This window comes from Sesamum indicum, linkage group LG9 (assembly GCF_026168435.1).
Source record: "Sesamum indicum cultivar Baizhima isolate 11 linkage group LG9, ASM2616843v1, whole genome shotgun sequence".
NCBI lineage: Eukaryota > Viridiplantae > Streptophyta > Magnoliopsida > Lamiales > Pedaliaceae > Sesamum > Sesamum indicum.
In genome coordinates, this window is record NC_142665.1 from 1,413,759 (window position 1) to 1,436,561 (window position 22,803).

Genomic DNA, 22,803 nt, shown 5'->3' on the forward strand with positions numbered 1-22,803 from the left:
AGAACCAACCACACTTGACTGTTCCTTTTTCATGCAACAAGTGGCCACATGAACATGGTTGCCTTTGAGCCCTTCCTAACTTTTCATCTTCCAATCATGCAGTAGACAAGGTGCAATGCTCCAGCTTTGAACTTCTCCTACTATTGGGAGGTTATTTATCCAAGTTTGATCCACACATTCAAGTAAGTGGCAGTGGGGTAACCTACTGTATCAATTATGAATCCAGTGGTTAGAATCGTCGGAAAATCTCTCCTACTATGATCCTCGTACCATCATATTAAAAAACAAATGAATAATTGCATTCACACCCTTCACCTATTTTTTTTATATAAATTATTCTTATTTATTAAAAAATTATAGAAATAACTCATGACAGCCTTTAAAACTAAAAAAAATCCATATTAACTAGATCAACCTTTAAAATAATTTTTTAAAAACAGAAATGCCCTTAGGGTGTTTATTTAAATAATAAAAAGTAGAAGGAGTGTCAAAGTAATATTTATGAAAATGAGTAATATGATTCCATATATTTTTTATTATTTATATCAATTTTTGAATTAAATTTAAATTATTTTATTAACTTTTTTATTGAATCTCTATATAAAAATTGCACCTTTTAATAATTAAAATATTAATTATTCAATTAATATATAAATAAAATTAGTTAATAAACTATAAATTTAAACTAAAAAATAGTTATCCTCTATTTTGTATTTATAACTAATTTTTACTAAACTTAAAATTAAAAATAATTTATGTATCTTATATAAATCTAATTAGAATTAATAAAATAAATTTATTTATAGGGTGGGCATGGCGGTGTAGTTGGGGAAGAAGGGATAATTTTTTTAAACTAAATAATCTAATAATTTAAAATATCTTTTAATGAATAAATTATTTATTTTATTAATTTTAATATGATTTATAAATAAAATACATAAATCATTTTTTAATTTTAATTTTAAGGTTAGTTATAAATAAAAATAGAGAGTAATTTTTTCTTAATCTTAATAATTTTACTAAGGGATAGTTTATATATTAATCAAATAATTTAATATTTTAATTATTAAAAAGTACAATTTTATATAGAGATTCAATAAAAGAGTTAAATAATAATTTATATTTAAATTAAAAATTAGTATAAATAATAAAAAAATATGGGATCATATTACTCATTTTAAAAATAATTACTTTGACACCCCTTCTATTTTTTGATAATTATTGAAATATTCCTAAGGGCATTTCTATCTTTAAAAAATTATTTTAAAAATTGGCCTAGTAAATATAGTCATTTTTAATTTTAAAAACTTTTAGGGGTGGTTTCTGTAATTTTTTAGAATGCATGCATGATTTGTGTAAAAATACAATAAGTAAGAAATATAAATGTGATTATTCCTTAAAAAGAACATCGAAAACATAAAGCCATCCTTCGATGATAAAAAATATAGTTAATTTGTGAAATACCATAATGTTATTTATAATTAAATTTAAGAATGGAATATTATAAAAGCAAGATATAACAATAAAAATATATTTATCACTTGCTATATAAAAATTTCGAATCAAATCAAGATTGAACAGTAATTGTCGATAGTAATACTAAGTTATAATCCTTCTAATTTATCGGTTTAAAATCCAAGATCTTGGTTTTTTTTTAAAAAAGAAAAAAGATTTAATAAGTTCATGATTTATTTTTCTTTGCGCAATAACCGACGTAATTTAATTAAAATTGAGTTCGATTAATATGAGGTCAAAAATTATAAAAAATTTTAAATTCGATCGAATCATATGGGAATCCAAATGATCCGATAAAAATACTCACCCATAGTTATAAAGAGTAAAATATTATACTAAGAAAAAAAAAATTGTGCATTTAATTATCTTATGATGCTTTTTATTTATTTCTTATTACTAAAGTTCAAATAGAGAAAGTTATGAAACATCCATAAAGCTGAAAGCTCAATCCCCCATCCCATCTCCATAAAAACCCCCTGTATATCTTCATCCTGTCTATCGGATTTCCTTGGCGACGGCTCTTCCTCTCTACCCCCTAGCTTTCTCCGCCTCGATTTCTGGTTATGTCCGCCGACGGACGCCCGGAGCCTGGCTCGCAGCCCTCGATCGGCTTCCTCTGCCTCCGCCAGCGCTGCCTTAGGTAACCCATACTTACTAACACAAGCATCCACTTGACAGATATATACATACAGAAAAGATATAGAAACTGTTGTATATCTTCAAAATGCCATCGCCCAAGAATTACCGGAAAGGAGGCCATCAGGAGAAGAACAGGAAGGGGAGGTTACCGGAGAAGGCGTCTTCGTTTCACGGGAGAGGCGGTGGAGTGGCGGAGGAGATGATTCCGAGGCCGAGGACGGTACCGGACTTGCTGGCCGGGAGAAGAGCCGGTGGCAGCTCGGCGGAGGATGTGGTGGTGCTGGGAAGCCAGCCTAAGCTGACGAAGTTGCTGCTGAACGTGACTATTCAGAGGAGCCTTGGCGCCGTGAAGGTGCTGATGCCGCTGGAGGCAACGGTGGAGGACTTGATTGCGACGGCGCTACGGCAGTATGCGAAGGAGGCAAGGCTGCCTGTTCTTCCTACCGGCGACGCCTCCGGCTTCGACCTCCATTACTCCCAGTTTAGTCTAGAAAGTAAGCCTTCAGTACCTTGAATCTCAATTTGTGGACAAGTTCTTGCACACTAATAATCTCAAATTTGGGAGAAACAAAGTATTATTTGATGGGCTAACCAGTAGGAAAATGGTATATGTATGAACAAGGCTCCTCCGTAACGTCATGGTTCACTTCACATCATATCAATATATGAGATGATACCTATTTTAACCATGGATATTTATCTATTTTAATTATCAAGTTACTGATATTGAATTTTGTGAATAGGTTTGGATAGGGAGACGAAGCTAATGGCACTGGGGTCAAGAAACTTCTTTCTATGCCCAAAGAGGGCGGCGGAGGTGGTGGCAGCAACCGCGTCCACCTCAGGATGTTCAAGAGAAGCTGATAACGTCGCCAAGAAGTCCTTGCCATGGCTCAAATTCATGGACTTTTTGCGTTAAAATGACCTAGAACTACAGCCACAATTTGTGGGGATTGGTGTAGTTTCGGGGGTAAAAGAGTAAAGTTAAAAGGTGGAAATATTGGGAAAGTTGTAAAATAGGGAAGATTCAAAGTTTGGAATATAATTCAGCAGCAGCAGAATGTGGGCATCACAGTTCCAAGAAAAGGAAAGGATGGTTTGTCTTTGGTGGTGGTGGTCGTGTATGTCCAAAACTTGTGCCCACTTGATACATTAATTGTACCGTGGCGTGACTGCACATATGTCTCTATTTATTATACTTTATACATATAATTGTACCGGTTTTAAACCTAGAAGGTTTAATGCACAAAACCCCACAATTTTTTTTTCTACAACTAGTATTTATAAATACACAATAAATCATTATTATGTTACAAATATTGATTTATTTTATAATAAGGGTTAAAATTTTAAAATAAACTAAACATATATCATAATATGCATCCATCTACAAAATAAAAACTTATCGAATCTGAATCTGATAATTTGGATTCGAATGGGACGAGTTCGGAGCACAATATCACTCTATCCAATCCATTTATCGTTCCTAATAAAATTCACTTTCATTTATACATTAAAAACATTTATATGTATGTATTATATGCATATATAAATATTATAATACGACATATAAGATAATATGAAATATAATACTATTTTACAATAACAAAAAATAAAACTTATAGTATAAAATTCGCGGAAGGAGTCTCTTGAGGTTGACAATGATAATAGACTCCCCTCACCTCCCTATTTGGATAATATATCCGATTTTAATATTGTATCATCATGTAACGAAATTGTTAAAAGTATCTACTTTTAAATAATATATTATATTTATTTGGTTATCAAATCCGATAATCCAGTGAAAATAGGCAGCCCATGAAATGGATGCAGCATGAACAAGTTGGAAGGCCCATAACTTGAAATGACCTCTCAATCATTCATTTATAGAACAGGACTAACGATCAATTTGGGGCCCAGACCCTGACCCGTTTTGATGAATATTAGACTTAGCTTAAACGGATGGATTGGAATAGGTCTGAATCGGGTATAACCTTCAAATACCCCCTATTTGTTTGTAAGATTTGACCGAGTCTATAATAGTGATTGAAATCAAAATCATTCATTTTTTCCCCTCTAAATAAATAGACTCTTCTTATGATTAGTTATTTAATTTTATTCATGATTATTCTATTATCTCAATTTACTCTAATAACCAACAAAGGATCGAAGAGGGAGTTTTCTGATTTTCCTTACAATCTTTTTGTATATAAATATATAATGATTCCTTCGATTATCTTAATTGACCTTTAATAATGCAGCAATGCAAACTCAATATAAAAATACATACAAAAAAAAGTGTGAATATTTAATTCATTATGATGTATTTTCTCAAATTCTGCATCTACTATAATAATTGGAATTGTTTACTTCAACCCCCATTGTCGATGCGATAAATTTGAACTCCATATTTGATCTATAAGGTTTTTTTACTATTTTGTGAACACTCAGGCTCTTAATTTTTTAATAATATCCATAAAACTATTATGTTCTTATATTTTTAAATAATATAAAATGAATACAAATTATATTTGTATGATTCATAATAATATAGAAATTACTGAATTTCGCCACCCTCACCACTCATGATCTACCTCTCATCGATGCTTTAGACTATCGTGATCTTACATTTAGCTTCTCCACTCGTAGGCTATGGTCAACATTACCGCCATATGTCCTTCACTACAAACATCATTGGCACCATCACTTGCCAAGTCGAGTTAGTGTCACTAGATTCTTCATATTAAATGTTAGTTTTACTAGCTATTGCTGTATGAAGTTATTGTGTGGATAAATTTTTAAATTTAAATTAAAATAAAATATTTAATTTGTGATATTTTTTATTAAATAAAATTTCTTTTAAAAGCCAAATTAAAATTTCAATTCAGTTTTATCAAAATATTGTCCTCAACTTCATGTATTTAAAATAGAATATTATAAAATTATTCTAAGATTTGAAATTATATTTTTTTGTATTTAAGTTCAAAAAATAATTTGAGTATACGCAAAATAATGCAGATGGGCTAGGCCCATGAAGGTTTAAGCCCAACTACAATTATAAAGGCTTATGCACACAAGAAACAAAGCCCAAGAAAACAATTAAATAAGGGCAAAAAGACAAGTTCAGATATTCTGTAAGCAAAACCCTAGCCGGATCAGAGACAATAAACCCTTTCTTGTCTGCAGTCCCGTTTGTATAAAACCCTCCACTAAACCCCTCTTCCGCTCCACGCCTCTTTCAAAACTCCCAAGAATTCTTGCCCTCGTTTGCTATTCAGAAGAAAATGGAGTTTTGGGGTGAGTTTCTGTTCTTGTATTACTTTTGGTACCGCGATGTTCCTCCCTGTTCCTTTCACATGTTTGATGTTATGAATTTGTCGATTCCCTCTGTTTAAAACGTTTGTTTTGTCTTGAGGATTTTCATGCTTCAATGGGTTTATGGGCTCTCTTCCTTGTGTTTGATATGTTTATATGGGTAGTTGAGATTTTTGCTGGTTTTGTAGAAATTTACTCTTTTTTTACTACCTTGTGAAGATGTTTCGATTTATTTATTGATTTTATGGCTGTTTTAATTTCGTTAATCCTCACGCTGTCCTTCAAAATCACTGCTCGAAGTAAAGGTTTGTTTTTCTTTTCTGGGGGTGTTTCTGGAGGAGTGAGGTTATATAATATGATTTTATGCCTCTTCTTTGACGTGTTATGTTAAAAGATAAATCATCTGCCGTGGAAATAATTGTTAATGTGTTCTTGATATCAAGGCTTGGCTTTCCACGTGAACAAGCGAATAATAATGTTTGCATTCGCGTTGAGTTTCATTTAGTTCCCTTCTTTAGATTTTCTTCTGGTGTTCTTATTCTAACTGTTATGTTGGTTTGGTGCTGTCAGGAGTTGAAGTTAAGGCCGGACAACCACTTAAGGTCCAACCTGAATTTGGAAAACTGATTCATATTTCTCAGGTTGGAGCTGTTTCTTCTAACTTTAGGGAGATTTAGTTTGATTTCTCTTTGTTACAGTTGTTTATTGGGCTTGGAAATTTTGATCAACATTTTTTACAATATTTTTTGCAGGCAGCCCTGGGTGAAGTGAAGGATGTGAAAGGAGCCAAGCATGTGCCTCTAAGGCTGAAAGTTGATTCGAAGAACTTCATCATTGGAGCTCTTTCAGCAGAAGACAGAGCACAATTGATGTTTGATTTGGTGTTTGAGAGGGATTTTGAACTCTCTCATGATTGGAAAAATGGGAGTGTCTACTTTATGGGCTATGTTGCTGATGATCCTGTTTCAGGTGCGTATGCTTTGCTTTATTCTATCTGATATTAGATACCCCATGTTTATTGTCCCGTACAGATGAAATTTGTCTTGTGTTAATTGCACTGTAATTCTCCGTTTTCTAGATGGTGAAGAGTTCTCTGATGATTTTGAGGATGAATCTGAGGATGAGCCTGTAGATGCTCTGGAAAACGGTAATGCTCTTTTCCTCTACTTCATACCCCTTGGGGTTGATGTTCATGGAAAATAGGATTTTTAATCATCTTCTGTAAAATTCCTCAGGTAAAGTTAAACCGAAGTCTGGTGATGTAAAGGCTGCTAAAGTTGCCGCAGCTAAGATTGGAAACAAGGAAGAAGATCAGTCTGACTCTGATGACGATGAGGATGACATTGGATCTGATTCTGATGATGAAATGGCACTTGATGGAGAGGATTCTAGTGATGTCTCTGGAGAAGTATGTCTTTGTTCTAACTTCTTGGCAGCTGGTTTGCCTGATTTATTTGTAGCTTCTTTGTGTATCAGCCATCTGTTCTGCACTGTTTCACTTTTTAAACTTAAAATGTTACTTGTGGGATGCATTGACTAAATGTTGTGGTGGCCTTTAGGAGGATGAAGATGATGAGGATGATTCCAGCGAGGAAGAGTTGCCAAAGGTAAAGCTGCTCTAAGAGTTTTCCTAATTGTACTCAATGTTGATTCCTGCACTGCCATCCAACTAACAGATGGAGTGAGGAGTGTGGGAATCTCTATCTATACCACATTTTATACAGTTATTCTCACACAATTAAGCTTGTTATGGCATTGGCTGATTTTAATTCATACTAAAGATGCAGAAGTCCAAGAAAAGAGCAGCTGAACAAGAAACTCCTGTTCCTGCCAAGAAAGCTAAATCATCTACTCCTGACAAATCAGGTTTAACTTTCAACTATTTTGCTATGAGTCAGCTAGGCATCAGAATGTCTACCAATCTGATGATTAGAGTTGATGCATACGTGTCCATTGTTGACTGCTGAAACTGTATAATGCTTTGTATAATTGAAATTATCAATTTTGCTACTTTTGCGAAAAGTATGCTTTGTCAAGTAATGAATATATGCAAAATGTATTGAGTAAAATCTTTGTTTGTAGGTAACAAGAAAGGTCAGGCTGGAACTCCATTCCCTTCAAAACCTGCAGGAAAAACTCCAACCGGGAACAAGTCAAAGGAGCAGACTCCTAAATCTGGCGGCCAACTTTCCTGCAAATCTTGCAGCAAGTACGTGTGAGATACAGAAGATTTTCGCTGTCAACCTTTTGTCCCCAAGACTGATCTCCTTTTCTATTTCAGGTCCTTCACTTCTGAGAATGCTCTGCAGTCACACGCCAAGGCTAAGCACGGAGGCAAATGAAATTCACATGGCTGAATTGCGGTTGCCGGCATATTTTTGACTCATTTTGTTGCAAGAAAAATATACTGAGACTATGAAGATTGTTACCTTGATCGTGATCGTGGTGGGTTTATAGCAGGAATCAGGAATTCGTGAAGCCCTGGTTCTATTTTGGAAAGTCCACCAAGAATTGTGATTCTTCTTTTTCATTCGATTCTTAGGTTGCTATTTATTTACTGTATGTTTTTGGCTAAAGTTGTGGTGAAATAGTGAAAATCTTGTTTCATGAAGTTTATAAATCTATATACCTGTAGCATCAGTTGGCAAACAATGATGGAAGCGAACAAAACCAGGAAACAGGGAGTGAAATACCCGAGGAAGTGAATAAGAAAAAAATTGAGAAAATCAGTATGGAGGACTGCTTCAATTAACCCCATGTGGATCTTAACCATTCAATTTTTCAAATTTGAATACAACTGAGAAGTCAGGTTTTGTGAATGAAGAGGGTAGTGATTCTAGGCAAAAAGGATTAAATTGAGCTATTGTAATATATTCGATGTGTATATAATCTAGGGATAATTCTCCTTTTTTTGTATTTGGTGTAATTGCATTTTAGATAAATTTTTTTATAATCAAATTATCCTCATATATATGTAATGAGATATATTTTAATTGTTATATGGTAGTTTAGATAGGAAAAAAATTTGTTTGATTTATAATAAATTAATTATAGGTCAATCGAGAATAAATATGAATTTTTATTCAATTTTTTTTCTTAATATTAGCAGATTTAGAGAATGATTAACGGAGATATTATTTGTTAGACAAAAGCAAATCTCGAATGTGCTAGATTTAATTTTTCTATTACTCAGGAGATAAGAGTATAATTATCCCTATAATTTAAAATTTTATTTTATTTATTTAATAAAGTATAAAAATGAATCCAATCAAAATAAATGATGAAATTGTTTTACATGTGATTGAATTAAAAATATTAATAAAAATAAGTTTAATAATAAAATATGATTATTTGTGGAAAATATAATTATAGTTGATGACATTCTAAATTATTCACATTTTGCCGAAAACATATGTTGTAAATTATCTTAATATAAATTTCAAAGAAAACATTTAATACAAAAATATAGTAGTAAGGAGGGTATCCTAATAATCACTATTTTGCCCCAATGGTGTAATTAGGGAGTGCTTGCGAAAAGGCTTTTTAGTTTTTGGATTCAAAAAGTATTTTTGAATTATTTGGGATAACACTTTCTGCTTCTAAAACGACTAAAAGAGTATTTTTTAGGTCAAAGCTAGAAGTATTTTGGGAGTACTTTTAGCTGCTTTGATTTTTTTGTAAACAAATCCAACTTTATTTTTTAATTATTTTACCCTTAATATAATAATTTTAATTCAATTTTATTATTTTTAATTTATTTTTAAAATTTTTATATTTTAAGTTGATATCAGAGTTTTTAAATTATTTAAATTTCAACAATAACTAAATTTATACTTTCACAGAATTAATATTTTAAGTTTTTCATATTTTATGTGCTATATCGTCTAATTATATTACTTCGTTCATATATTATTATTTTATTAGTTAATAAAATAATTATTTTTTGCAATCATGCAAGTCTAATTATTGTGTATGAATAAATAAGTGTATTACTTAGTGGGAGCATTATTAAATTAAATATATTCTTTTAATATTTTTAAAGATATAGTTATGAAATACTAATCGAAATAAAATTTATGAATATTTGTAAAAGAATAATTATTAGTGATAAACAACAAGTAAAATAATAAACAAAAAGCTAACATCCTTTTAATACATAGGGAGAAAATATTTTTTAATAATTAAGTTTATTTTAGAAGTGATTTTTTCCCAAATAGTACCCAATTTAACTTTTATTTACTTTTTATTAATTTTTTATAAATACTATCCACTTTTAAACTTTTTCTGAAAAAAAATATTTTTTTAAAAGCAGAAGTTTTTGTAAATACTTCTTTAATTGAATTGAGTCTTTGTAAACAGGTTGAGGAGGGAGGAGCCAGAACATTCCGGGATGTGTCATATATAACTTATCAATTCATAAACAATCAATTGAGGTGGTTTGCCCGAGAGGTTAAGGGGGAAGACTTAAGATCTTCTGCACATAAGTGCGCGTGGGTTCGAACCCCACAGCCACCATGTTGTTTATGTGTTTTTATGTATGCATTTCTATTTATTTGTAAAATTACAAGCACCTCCTTACATAAAAAATGATTATGTAGGACAATGAAGTGGATACTATTATTTTACTCTTGTTGATTTTTTTTTAAAAAAAATATAAAAAACTTTAAGGGTAGGTAAAATAAAGAATTTAGCATTTCTATTTTTATACTTTTTCCCCAACATTTTGATTTTGTTGCATTTTGTATTTTTTGGGGAATAACGATAGAATATTTTTAAGGACGATTTTGAATTTGGTAAAATTATAAAGGTTAAATGCAAACAACCCCCAACGTATGGGATCATTTACACTTTGTCCCCCAACTCTTTTACAAAAAAAAAGAAAAGAAACATAATAAATTAGAAAAAAACTTAGAAAAAATATGGAGAAAAGTTTTGAAAATGGAGAAAAAAAGAGAAAAATTTTAAGAAAATTTAATGCTTGATCTGCAGATAAACCACTTCACATTACAAATCAAATGATATTGGCACGGATTAAAATACATACATATGCTTTATGGTGGCGCCGACAGAACACGGTTTTTTTCTTTATTATCTTGGTTTTATTTTTCCTCTTTCTTATACAATGTAGTGCATTTGTTTTTTGTTGTGAAATTACACTCTTTCGTAATTTTCTCATTTGAGTTGTTGAAATTCAATTTATTTATTTGGATCAGTGAGTTTTTCTTATTTTTTTGTCTGGGCTTTTTTCAATCTTTGTAATGTTCTACTAATTTTTTATTTGTGTTGAGTTTTTTTATTAGTGAATTGAAGTTTAAAGTTTCGTGTTCAATTTAGGGTTTTCACATACTTGATATTGCAAAAAGTTCATGCTTTTTTTGTTTGATCCTATCTTGTAATGTGGAATTATTTATCTACAAATCATATATTGAATTTTTATAGAAACGTATTAAACTAATCTATATATAATAAAATAGAAACACATACTATCCAAGTAACATGCATACTTGAACAGTATATTTGGATCTTATTTTGCCACGTAAGAAAATATTTTCATTTATTTTAAAAATTAGATAAGATTCACCTGATTTATGTAAATAAATTAATCAGTGATATAATTTATATTTTACATTGGTATCTAATGATGCTTAAAGATTATCTTCTATTTTCTTTTTAATTTATACAAAAGTGCAATTGATAATCTTTATCCAAAATACTCACTCATTTTTCTAGGTATATTAGTTAATAATAATTTAAACTCATTTTTATGTCCAATATAGTTATGTGTTTCTCTAGTTATAAATTACTTTAAATTTTTAATTTGAGATTATTATCATTTATTTATTTTATTCTTTCAAAAAATATTTAATTTTACTTATTTAGAAATAAAATTCTCTCGTGCTTCGACACATGTTTCAAACAAAGAATTAATAATTTATATTTATAGAAATAAAATTCTCTCATGCCTTGACACATTATACCAACTAATTGTTATTTAACATCTTTAAAAATTTTAAAAGATCTTTTCCCTTAAGTCAATGCATTGATAATCTTTTCCCTTTGTTTTTTTTTCATATAAAAGATCAGTTAATTCCTAGTAGCAAGTCAATCCAGACTCTAAGGGATCTAGCTTGTTACAAATGAACTTGGTATTATTTTGTACACTGCTATAGGTGCAAGCAAAGGGATGTCCTTCACAATACAGCCTAATATACGTAATGCCAAATGTTAAGTGTATCCTTTCGGTAATCTGTTTCGAAAAATTAAGAATAAAAAGACTGTAACTTGGCTTCTTTCTCTTTGCAACACTGGAGAGTAGAACAAACACTGTTTTACAAACTTAAAAATCCAAATAAATACAAGACAATTAATGTAAGGGCCATACAAACTGTAGAACTTAATAAATCAAGTCTAGCAAAACTTGATGGCACGACTAATCGAGAATCATGGTTGCTGCCTAAATTCTAAATCAGAAAGATCTCAATTGTCTCTTGCAACAAGTTACATCCCCAAAACGGCTATGTTCTCCTTCAGAAAGCCGCCAACCGGATGAACCCTTTACCAGTTTCACAATAATGACTTCAACACAGCGCAAGGACCAAGATGTTATGGAGAAATTTAGTTAAGTTGGGATCATCCTAAGCTCGGCTACTCAATGCTTTCGCTGTAAAGAGTCACACACTTGTGAGTGTTTTTAGGACATCTTATACCGAATTAAAGATTTAATGAAATGTAATGACACATTAAAATGAGATGTCAGAAAGAGAAAACATCGCTTTACCTTGCGCTTCTTAAATTTTCTATCTAGACTGCTAGCATTACTGAAGTCGGTCACTTGCTCTGGGGCGCTACCCTCCATGGGTAAAGCTTTTATCTCATCATAGAAACTTTCTGTCAGACCAAGCAACCTGGCTCGACCAACATAGGGAAAGAAGCAGTTGATCAATCAAGTAAAATCAGAAATGAAAAGCAAAAATAAGTTCACAAGATTACTCATTCAAGAAAATTGGCCGTCCAACGTTCCATTGAGACTTACCCATTTCTGGACTTCTTTAAATGTTTCATCTTCTTTTTGTCAACTTTGGTGAGAGGGGCACGCGTAAAAAGTTCCTCTTCTTGTCGAGCACGTTCTTCCATCTTCGCCATGTAATTCATTACTTCTCTACTCTCTGATCCTACGTAGTCTCTAACCTGTACTTTGCCATGGTCAACAATAGATCAGTTAGAAGTTGAGAAATATATTGCATTAACATAAAAACTTAACCATCTGGGCACCTCTTCAGGTCTTCCCTCCAGATCATTCATTAATTCTCTAACATAAGCACTTTGCTTTGCTTGTCTTAGCATTTCCCGTTCTTTCCTCAAAGCATTTTTCTCCTGTCTTGACATCTTATCTTCCTCCATAGAAGATGGGGCAAATTTTGGGGGTCGATATGCACCACCAGCATCCTGTAAAACATGCAACCAAGAACATTATTGTAGCATGCCACAAGAATGATAATGTAACTAATATTAGTGATGAATTCTTGCTCGTTTAATCACCTCTGCAGTTGCATTAGTTTTGCTAACAAGCAAGTCTGGATTTGGGCGATATTTTAACAAGTCCTCTGACTTCTGAGCTTCACCTGCTTCCTTCTCATTCAAACCTGGTTTCTGAACTTCTGTTGCTATAGTCATTGTTAGCTTCTGAATTTGGTATTGGAGTTTTTTATCAATCGGGCGAATCTGCATAGGGCCAAGTGAGGAGTAAAAAAAAACCTCCCAAAGATATGTCAAATGAAAACAGAATTGCAAAACTAAAACTCCAGTTGACTTCTTCAAACTTATCAATGTCACCATAAGTGGCAATAGGAGATAATTTCACACATTGACTAGCACAAACCAGCTGCCCACAGGTATTGCTTTATTGTTTTTCATGTTCTCTTTTCCTCTGTCTCTACATGCAAATGGGAGGGAACATATACATAAGGAGATACCTTCTCTAAGAATAATCTTATCTCAACCAAACTCCTAACCACTGGATGCCCCTGAATAGATAGTCCTTTTGCCTTGCAAAGCAGAAAATAGACAAGCGACTGGCAATAGTTCAGAAGAAGCAAGTGTTTGGCTTCAAGATAGCTTATGCCATCTGATGTCGGGAAATTATTTGCTTTGACCTGCACATAAAAAGCATACAAAAATTAAAAGAGAAAAAAACAAAATAAATCATACTCCTTCCCCCTCCCCTATTCTATTTTCAGTATAACAAGAACTAAACAATAGTTCATTCCTTGTGTTAAAAGTAGGAACACTGTTTAGCAATAACCAAAAATAGGACTGAACACATAAAGTAAAGCAGCAAGCATCCATAAATTATATTGGTCTTTTTGTAATGTGTACCAGTGGACGAGCAATAAAAATGGATTATAGTTCATTCCTTGTGTGAAGCATTATAGAAGCAGTGGGTAGAAATAACCCACCGCCATAAAACTGAGCAATATGTTCCATCGGCATATGAAATTATTCACAAATTATATTTGTCTTGAAGTAATATGTTCCATCGGCATATGCAATTATAATGACAAGGTAAGCATGTAATCTTGAAAAGACCTGGAACCTTTTCTCTGTTCTCCCACTCTCTTCCCTTCTCTTTTTTAAGCTTTTCAATTGTAATACTGGGACGCCCGATACTAACTATAAACTTGATTTACTTTTTTGGATGTTTTGTTTCAAATAAGCTATCAAGTTCTCTAGTCTGAAACTCAATCAACATCAAGTACCTGCTCTCGGAATAGAACCTGTTATGATTATTATTGGTTAATTATAAAACAGAATTCAATAGCTGTGAATGTGGGAGACTACAGAAAAGTGGCAAAAAGAAATAGTTACTACGGAGAAAAGTGCACTATAACCCATATATATTGTGCAAATCTGCAATACCGCAAACCAAAACTTCAAGGACTGAGCAATACCTTAGCAGTTAAAGCCTGGATTTTATTCCTAAGAGTATCCAAACCCTCCTTCATTTCCTTCAACACGGTAACCAACTGCGGAGCCTCTCTGAAACAGTTCATGTAATGAAGAATTAGGTTTCTTGAAAAGGAAAATTCACTCTCCAATTGACCAAAACCCCTCCAAAGATTCAATTAATAACGAATTAGGGTTTCGTAATCTTAAATTGAGGATAAATCACGAAGGAAACAACAGAATCAGGGTTACCTGTGTATTCGTTCATTGGTGGGTATAGATTTCGTGGCCTCCGCCATATGCCCTGAGTTTTATCACCGTATTCCACGGCTATAAACGGTCTGTGCTGTGCGAATAGCGATGATAAATTGCACACCTATAGATGGGAGGAGATGGCGAATGGCGAGTAGATTTATGAGTCTGCCTAGAGTTTTTATTAATAACAGAGGTACAGAGGTGTTTTAGGGTTTATGCGGTGAAAGGGCTTTTGCAGCATACGTATGTATATCCAGAGGTAGCTGCATTCTTTGTACCACAGTCTAGGGGTAATGCAAGGGGTTAATTATTTTTTTATTATTAAAAAATAAATAAATTATATACAATATAATTTAAATAAAATATATTATTATCACTTATCAGTAAAGTGTAAAAGATAATAAAAAAAATTCCCTAATAATATTGGTCATAATTTTGAAGATATAAATGCTCTTATCATTCACTCCCCTTAGAATATATTTATTACAAGCATTTTCCTAAAAGATAATTTGAGTTATTATAAAAGTTTGATTTTAAAAAAACCAATCTCATTCAAAATTTATAATTTTTATAATTAGTATGAAAAGTAGTAGAAAATCTATAAGCTTGCTATCCTCATATATCTTTTTTTTTAATATATATTTTGTTTGAAAAGTTATGTACTTTATGCTTTATATTGGTACATATCTGAACACCTATGCGTGTGTAACTTTTTATAAAATATTGTCAATACATTTTTAAAAAATTATGTTGAGATTTGCTGGAAAGTTTGTTTTTAACCAAGATATATTACTCAAGCGAAAATAAATAACTTGTGTAATTTATTCCAAATAACACACTGCCTACAAATTTTTGTATCCATTATTTACAGAATTTGAGTGTAATATTATGGTGAATCTTGTTGATTTATCCTATCCTATAAATAACTCAGTGGAGTCCTCTTCCAACATTTTTCTCATACACAAAAGTAAACGACCGAAAATGACAAAATTGAAGACCTGGAGCCTCAAAAAGAATAACATTACTTAACAAAATCAAATACAGTGTAGTGTCAACGCAACTACAAGAAAACTATCAAGTTAAAAGAACATTATTAGCCTAACTCTAGTACTGCTTATGAATACTTATGCTCCTTCTTGACTGTATAACATGCTGGTGCAACAGCATGAACTTGATTTTTTGTGCTTTCTGCTCATCTTTGCTGGCAGTCGGCAAGAAATTTCAGGCGGATCGAAGCCCTTCCAGTTTCTGTTCTACAAGATGAATGTTTTTTTTGCTAAACAAATCGATCTTGTATACATGGTTATGTGCAGATTACAAATAAATGCTTCTGCTGTTCCTAAGAGCTGGGAACTATTGTGCCGACATAGCCAAGTCCCGTGATTGTGAAGGTGACAACTTGGAGAAACAGATATATGAAATACTTGTTCTTTCCATAGAGGAAGTCGTAGCATGCACAGATGAAGAGGAACGCTGCGAATCCGAGCTCGTGTACCTGAATCCTGTGAGAATAGAGACTGCTTAAGCTGACATCCCTCCGTGTTTGCTTGAACTTATTTAAAAAGATCATATAAATATTTTTAAAGTTTATAAGACATTGATGGATTCTAAAAATATAAGTTATTTAAGAATTCAGGTAAAATTAGATCTTTTAAAGAGTTAGAAATTACTTATTTTGTTTTTTAATAGTTTATAAGTTCCTAACATCTTAATTTTTTACATCTTGTAAGCTAATTTATCGAAAAATCTACCAAACACTTTAGAACATCTTATGAACTCGCTCAAACGTCCTCTTAGTTCCCCTGCAGCATCAAAGAACAGTTTCAAACAGCAGTAGAAGGAAGGTTTACCTGTCTCCAAGAAGCTTAGAGATGGATCTCTTCTTTGCAGGAACCTTGTTATCAGACTTGTTCTTGAGAGTATCTCCAAGTTTTTCAGTGACAACCCATTCGTTGACTCTCTTAGCCTCTAGCAGGCCTATGAATGTTGCCTTGGTCCTGTGGAACGACATCACGTTCTCGAAAAGGACCCAGTAGAACAACAGATAGAATGACCTGAAAAATTCACTTCTAATCAATAAAATCTCACACACTATTTTGAAATTACTAAAACCTTGCTTCCAACTTATACGGTTTTCTTTAGTACAATAAATTCCGAAGGGGATGATTTTTATAATCTCAAATAACAGATATCGCCTGTCATTAGGCCAACTCTCGGCAAGGCCATTGTAATTAACCTTAAAATTTATGAAGAAAATGAAGTAAAAAGTAGTGGTTTAACAGCTATACCTTGGAGTTCCAACAGAGTTAAGTGCCGTAATGATGCAAGGGAGGTAGATGGATCCCCATTTGGGAACTTCTACTTCCGGGACAAGAATTGCCAAAGGCAGGACCACACAGTAAAAGAAGAAAGTAAACATGTGGGCTACGAGCTTTCGGACAATGAAGAAGCTGTAGATGACATAAAACTTCTTATAGAGCGTCACTTTCTGCAAAAGCACAGGAAAAACAAAGGATTTGTTTTAGTTCATGTTCGATAATCTTAGAGTTGCATTTCTTAAAGCGATCAACATCCTGAAACGAACCTTGTTCATCGCAATTTCCATCACCATTTTCCTAAACAAATTGGCTGGGCCGCAGGACCACCGGTGCTGCTGGAACCGGAATGCCTTGAATGTACTGGGAAGTTCACTTTTCACCTGGTGGTTACACTAACTTTTAGAGGACGTTGTGTAATTAACTTGTACGGAAAAGAAATACATTATGTAGGATCTTGAAGGTCACCTGAAGGTCTCCCAAGTAAAGGAATTTCCAGCCCTTGAGACCAGCCCGAACGGCAAGATCCATGTCCTCGACCGTTGTTCTATCTTTCCACCCTCCAGCATCGTTGATCGCAGCAATTCTCCATATTCCACCGGTTCCTGTAAATGGTGACAAGTCGTGCACGCAAGACATATTGTCAGTCTTATTCAGGTATTCAAAACAATCACAATTATTCATGTAATTATGTTGAGTTAGGTACCATTGAAGCCAAAGAAGGCATGAGTGGCTGATCCAACTTCTTGCTCAACTGTAAAATGGTAGTCCAAAGACATCTCCTGCATTCTTGTCAACAAGCATTCATCCGCATTCACTGCAAATATTTCAACTGTTAAATAATAAATATAAAAAATAAAACATACCTCCTAATTTTCTTTTTTCTATTTTTTTCCCATAAATATGTCTTGCATAATTTTCTCCAACTCTAAAAGATGTAGTTTTCGTAAAAATTTATTCAGATATTTTACAATTTAGTCAGCCGTATTGTCCAATTCGACCAACAGCTGACCGCAAGCAAATAATCTGCCAATGTGGAGGGGTTGGGTGGGGAAAGAGCCGTTACTTTTCTGACACCACGTGGAAAGACAGCTAAGGAAGTGCCACGTCATACGTAACAAGCTGGAATTACCATCACCTAGATTCTTCGTTTCCACATTTGTGAAAGTAGGTTTATTACCACAAGTGGTCGGAGGCGTTGACACTGTTCCTACACTGAGTCAAAGAAAGTAAGCAGTGTGCAGCTCCACCAATGGTGTCAGTGACTCAGTGGTCTACTGGGCAGAGCATAATGCCACGTGCTTTACTTTAATTACAACTCTGCCCTCCCGCTGCCAAAGCTGTCCATTTGACCTTTAACTGCTGTTTTGTCTGGTTGGGAGCAAAATGACGAATCACCCCCCCGGTTTTGCTCTTACATACAGATTATTTTCATATATATTTTATTATCAATATTGTAAAAGAATTATACTACTTAGATGTTTTTATATTTAGGGCATACAAAAAAAAAATATAATTCATTTGAAGAAGAGTTTAGTAACTTACTAATATTCTGAAAATAATGTGGAAATCCCTTTTTGATATATAAAAGAATTTATAAATCCATAACATTTTATTTTAAATTTTATAAATTCAGTTTTTAAAAAAATTATCAGACAACTTCTTATGAGATATTTATGAAAACTTACAAATTGACCAAAACACTCTATTACTAAATAAAAAATACATATATATATGTATATGTATATTTAAAATTTTATATTAAATCAAGCTACAATAATTAATTGTAATTTTTCATATAATAAATTGATTTGTTGGGTGGTAATGGCAACGGCGTGAAGTGTGGTGATTAATTAGAAGAGAGTGTGGGTGTAGATGGCCCCATGGCGTGGGTAATAGCGTCTGATTGGGGCCCAGGTGGCCCGTTGGGCGCGCAGCAAATCTCTCCAAGAAGCAACCACAGAAAAAAATTGTGAACCCTACTCTAATAAATTTATGTACCTCCTCACTCTCACTATCAATTCTCTTGGAAAAGGATCACTCTACAGTTTACACTAATCCCCACCGACACTTCTCCTTCTAACCCTATACCAAAATTATAATTTCCCATGTTTTCTCTTATATCTATTCACTCTAAAAGTATCAAGCATTAAGCGATATCGCAACTTATATTGTCCGGACGTGACATCTTCATAATCAATTCTTATAAAATAAGTCGCAAAAATATGTAAATTATAACCATGGTTAAGAAATTGAAGCTTACCAAACCTCCAACGAGCCTGTACGAGGGCAATATCCGGGTTATGGATGAGAAACGGGACCGCTCTGCGGAGGAAGTCGGGTTCGGGCCGGAAGTCGGCATCAAAGATGACGACGTACTCGCATTCTTTGACGTAGTCGTGTGTCAAGCCTTCTTTAAGAGCCCCAGCCTTGTAGCCTCCTCTGCTCTCTCTAATTTGGTACCTAATGTTAATGCCTTTGCTTGCCCACCTGATGCATTCTCTCTCAACCATGTCCTAAAACCATTAATGCATGCTATTATTAATATGCAAAATCAAGGGGAGAATTCAATGGATTAAAATTTCGACAATTATAATGAATGCGGTGTCTGTTAGAATTAATTACGCATCATTGAATGTAGGTATTATTAAAAGTGTAAAAAAGATGTCCGATTTTTGTTAGATATGTGTAGGAATAGGTGTGAATTTAGGTAAGGGCGGGTTTTAGTAGCATTTTCAGTGTCCAATGATCCTGAATGGACGAATGCAGTCGGTCCAATTAAGACCCTGATTTGTACTATTACATATTGGATTCACAATACGGGTAATTGAACAATTGTAGCAAAATTGGAATCGAATTTCATGACCGTTTCTTGAATGCTTGTTTCACGTAAGAAACACAATAGGAGAGTAGTTAGATTTCTCCTATCTATAAACATATCTAAATAAAAATGTATAATGTACCTTGACGAGAAGGTCAGTGGAATCATCCAGCACCTGAATCACCAGCCTATCAGAAGGCCAAGCGAGATTGCACGCTGCGCCGATGGAGATCTTGTAAACCTATCCCCAACCCACAACAAAACAACCCCCCCATCAGCCCATTTCTCCTCGCACGTACCCGTGCGTGTCTGTGTGTGAGAAAAGAAGAAGAAGAAGGAAACTCAACAAGAACAAACCTCTTTCTCATTGAACATTGGGATCTGAACAAGAACCTTGGGAAACGTCTCGCTCCCCATCTCCAAATCATCATTCATGGGCTCCCATTTATACCTCTTCTCCGGCTTTTTCCAGAACAGTTTCACAAGAATAATGACGATTCCCATGTAAAGCCTCTCCACGAACACCATTACCGACATTGCCAAGCAAATGTACACAGCAAGATTCAGCAATGGGACTATCAATGGGGCCTTGATTAGCTCCCACAGAAGCCCGATTTGACCCCCGATGTCAGACGAGTAGCCCGGAAACGCCTCCGGTAAGAAGCTCCTCCCGGAGACCTCAGCCATTCTGTCTCAGAAATCAGGGGAGAGTGTGAAATCAAAAAATACAAACGATAATAAATTAACAAAAAAAACAGGGGATTTTCGTGCTCTGTTTTTCGCTTATTTTATGAGGGAAAAGTAGATAGATCTACTGCATCCCCAACCTCTGCCTGTTCATATGGGCCAGCGCAATACTTCTTCTTGTTTCTTTCTATTGCATTAGAATTAGAATAGAAGAGAGACAGAGAAGTATTGCGACAGTGTGAGCAGAGGAGAGAGACAAAATAGAGAAAAGAGAGGAATTTGAGGCCTCTTCTAAAAAAAATGTAATGTGGAGTGAGTGAGGGAGGAATGAACAAGTTTTATAGTCAGTATTCTGAGGGTGTTCGCCTCACCTTATAAGGCCATGTTTGCTTTTATGTTTTTACTTTTAATTTTCAGTTTTTGTAACAGTGTTATAAAATTGAAAATACATTTGTTCATATGTATTTTCGTTGGAATTTTACTAACTCAAGCATTAAATTATTTTATATTTTTACATACATATAAAAACAAATCAATCATTAATTATATAAATTAGTGTTATATTTTTTTATAATACTTTGTGTGACGCTACTAATAATTATAAATTAATAAAAAAATATAACTATTATTTCGATCAAATAAAAGAATGTATTAAGTCCACACCACTAACGGCATAAAACACAATCTTATTTATCTAAATACTTTAAAAGTTCATTTTTAAAATAAATCTTGATTACCTTTAAACTCTAAAAACATCTTACAAAGGATAAGATTTATGAGATGCTTCAAATAACTTTAGCCAAACACCACTTTTGATCACTCTTCGATCTTTTATTACAGATAATAATTAAATAAAACTCACGCATAGTGACTCGGCGTTTTTAAATAGTTCCGATGTTTTATTTTATTTCAATAAAACTCTATAAAAAATTATCATTTTTTTCGATTATAAACGATTCAATATTAATTATACTTTGAAGTTACTTAGATTGAGGTATAAGTGCGGTAACTAGTAATGTTTGCGCTTAAACTTTGCAAATATCGATCACTTAAGACTTGAATAAAGTATAATTTGTGGACAGTTCTGCATTATTAACTGGACATGTGTTACGCTAATATTTGGAGTACAAACCAAAATATCGAGAGCGGGGAAAGGTTCCGGTGGCCGGAATCCGGCAACGGTGGCTGTGATGAACAATTATTGAAGTTGTGGCATGCCAAAAAGGGTAGAGTTATCCAACAATGTGGCATTGTATGATTGTAGATTGATGAACTGAAATAACAGGCAACTTTAGTGGAGGCTTTTTGGCCTGTTCCATGGTTTCAATTGATTGCGTGCAGCCTATGATTGATTGACACTTGGAATTATCTCTACGGGTCACTTTTTCATCTTGGAAAATAAATAAATTACAGTATTCATTGGTGATAAGATGTCCCCACCATTCATTAAATGGGACGATTTTCCGGGATGAATAGAGTTACGGACATCTGTTAAATGTTATATTGTCCATCAACATATTAAGATTTGTCAACAGAATAAACGATTTCCAGCTGAACACAACGTTATGAGTCCCTCAAAATAGACACATGATTTAGTTAGGAGCTACTATCAGAGCAGAAAAATGTCCATATAAATAGGATCCCAACCACCACATCTTCTTAATAAGAGACTGTTTGGTTGAAGTTATAAGTTCTTTAGAATATTTTATAAGATGTTTAATAACTTATAAAATATTATAAACTGTTTAATAAATTTTTAACATAAAATATTTAACTAGGAAAAAAAATACTTCATAATTTTTTTTTAAAAAAAATATTGTAATTTTATTCTTTGTAATTCTAAAACTGTCATTATTAACATTTTGTAAATTTCATGATCTTATTCTGTACATATTCTTTCGAATCATATTTTTAAGATAAATTCCAATAGTTTACAAACACTCTAAAAAATCTTACAAAATATATGAGTTCAGAATTTTCTAAATAAACTTAGCGAAACACCCTTCAAAATATACGTTGCGTTTGAATTATGTGAAGAAATTAGTCTCGCGATTAAGAGGTTGTAAGTTTGAATTCTACGAATATAAGTATTTAGTTTATTTTCAATAATAATATGTTATTTTTTTTGTTTATTTTAAATTTGTTGGTTCATTTAGAATTATTAATGTAACTTAAAAAAAATTGAAGTATAAATAAGGAAAAAGTTGGGAGTTATGGCAAAGTTAATGTGATGAACAGCATAGACAAAAGGGCATGAACAAACGCCCCTCCTTTATTTGACAATGAAGACAGCAGCCACATGACTGCAACTGG

General features: G+C 33.1%; 4 protein-coding genes and 1 non-coding gene across 6 annotated transcripts; 3 read left to right on the forward strand and 2 right to left on the reverse strand.

The window, feature by feature from the left end:
- Positions 1-1,927: 1,927 nt before the first annotated feature.
- Positions 1,928-3,428, forward strand: LOC105169978 (uncharacterized protein At4g22758). The gene is made up of 2 exons (XM_011090537.3): positions 1,928-2,648; positions 2,898-3,428. Exons 1-2 carry the CDS (start codon positions 2,240-2,242, stop codon positions 3,071-3,073), a joined length of 585 nt encoding a protein of 194 aa, XP_011088839.1. The 5' UTR covers positions 1,928-2,239; the 3' UTR covers positions 3,074-3,428.
- Positions 3,429-5,291: 1,863 nt separating this feature from the next.
- Positions 5,292-8,080, forward strand: LOC105169977 (histone deacetylase HDT1). 2 transcript variants are annotated; one of them, XM_011090536.3, is made up of 9 exons: positions 5,292-5,451; positions 6,040-6,110; positions 6,222-6,438; positions 6,548-6,616; positions 6,705-6,877; positions 7,029-7,076; positions 7,257-7,335; positions 7,552-7,678; positions 7,751-8,080. In XM_011090536.3, the coding sequence occupies exons 1-9, from the start codon at positions 5,439-5,441 to the stop codon at positions 7,809-7,811; spliced, it is 858 nt and encodes a 285-aa protein (XP_011088838.1). In that variant the 5' UTR covers positions 5,292-5,438; the 3' UTR covers positions 7,812-8,080. The 2 variants fall into 2 exon arrangements, with proteins under 2 accessions (XP_011088838.1, XP_011088837.1); XM_011090535.3 differs by having other exon boundaries at positions 5,293-5,451; positions 7,251-7,335.
- Positions 8,081-9,901: 1,821 nt separating this feature from the next.
- On the forward strand, positions 9,902-9,984 carry TRNAL-UAA (transfer RNA leucine (anticodon UAA)). The gene has a single exon. It is a non-coding gene; the product is annotated as a tRNA-Leu (tRNA).
- A 1,745-nt stretch (positions 9,985-11,729) lies between these two features.
- LOC105169976 (Sas10/Utp3/C1D family) lies at positions 11,730-14,928 on the reverse strand. Its single transcript, XM_011090534.3, has 8 exons — positions 14,665-14,928; positions 14,418-14,505; positions 13,443-13,622; positions 13,009-13,191; positions 12,742-12,915; positions 12,503-12,657; positions 12,248-12,374; positions 11,730-12,130 (listed from the first exon to the last, which is right to left on the reverse strand). The coding sequence occupies exons 1-8, from the start codon at positions 14,709-14,711 to the stop codon at positions 12,119-12,121; spliced, it is 966 nt and encodes a 321-aa protein (XP_011088836.1). The 5' UTR covers positions 14,712-14,928; the 3' UTR covers positions 11,730-12,118.
- Positions 14,929-15,649: 721 nt separating this feature from the next.
- On the reverse strand, positions 15,650-20,809 carry LOC105169975 (glucomannan 4-beta-mannosyltransferase 2). Its single transcript, XM_011090533.3, has 9 exons — positions 20,161-20,809; positions 19,946-20,044; positions 19,246-19,498; positions 17,689-17,799; positions 17,451-17,587; positions 17,252-17,365; positions 16,956-17,155; positions 16,518-16,721; positions 15,650-16,169 (listed from the first exon to the last, which is right to left on the reverse strand). The coding sequence occupies exons 1-9, from the start codon at positions 20,488-20,490 to the stop codon at positions 16,007-16,009; spliced, it is 1,611 nt and encodes a 536-aa protein (XP_011088835.1). The 5' UTR covers positions 20,491-20,809; the 3' UTR covers positions 15,650-16,006.
- Positions 20,810-22,803: the final 1,994 nt, after the last annotated feature.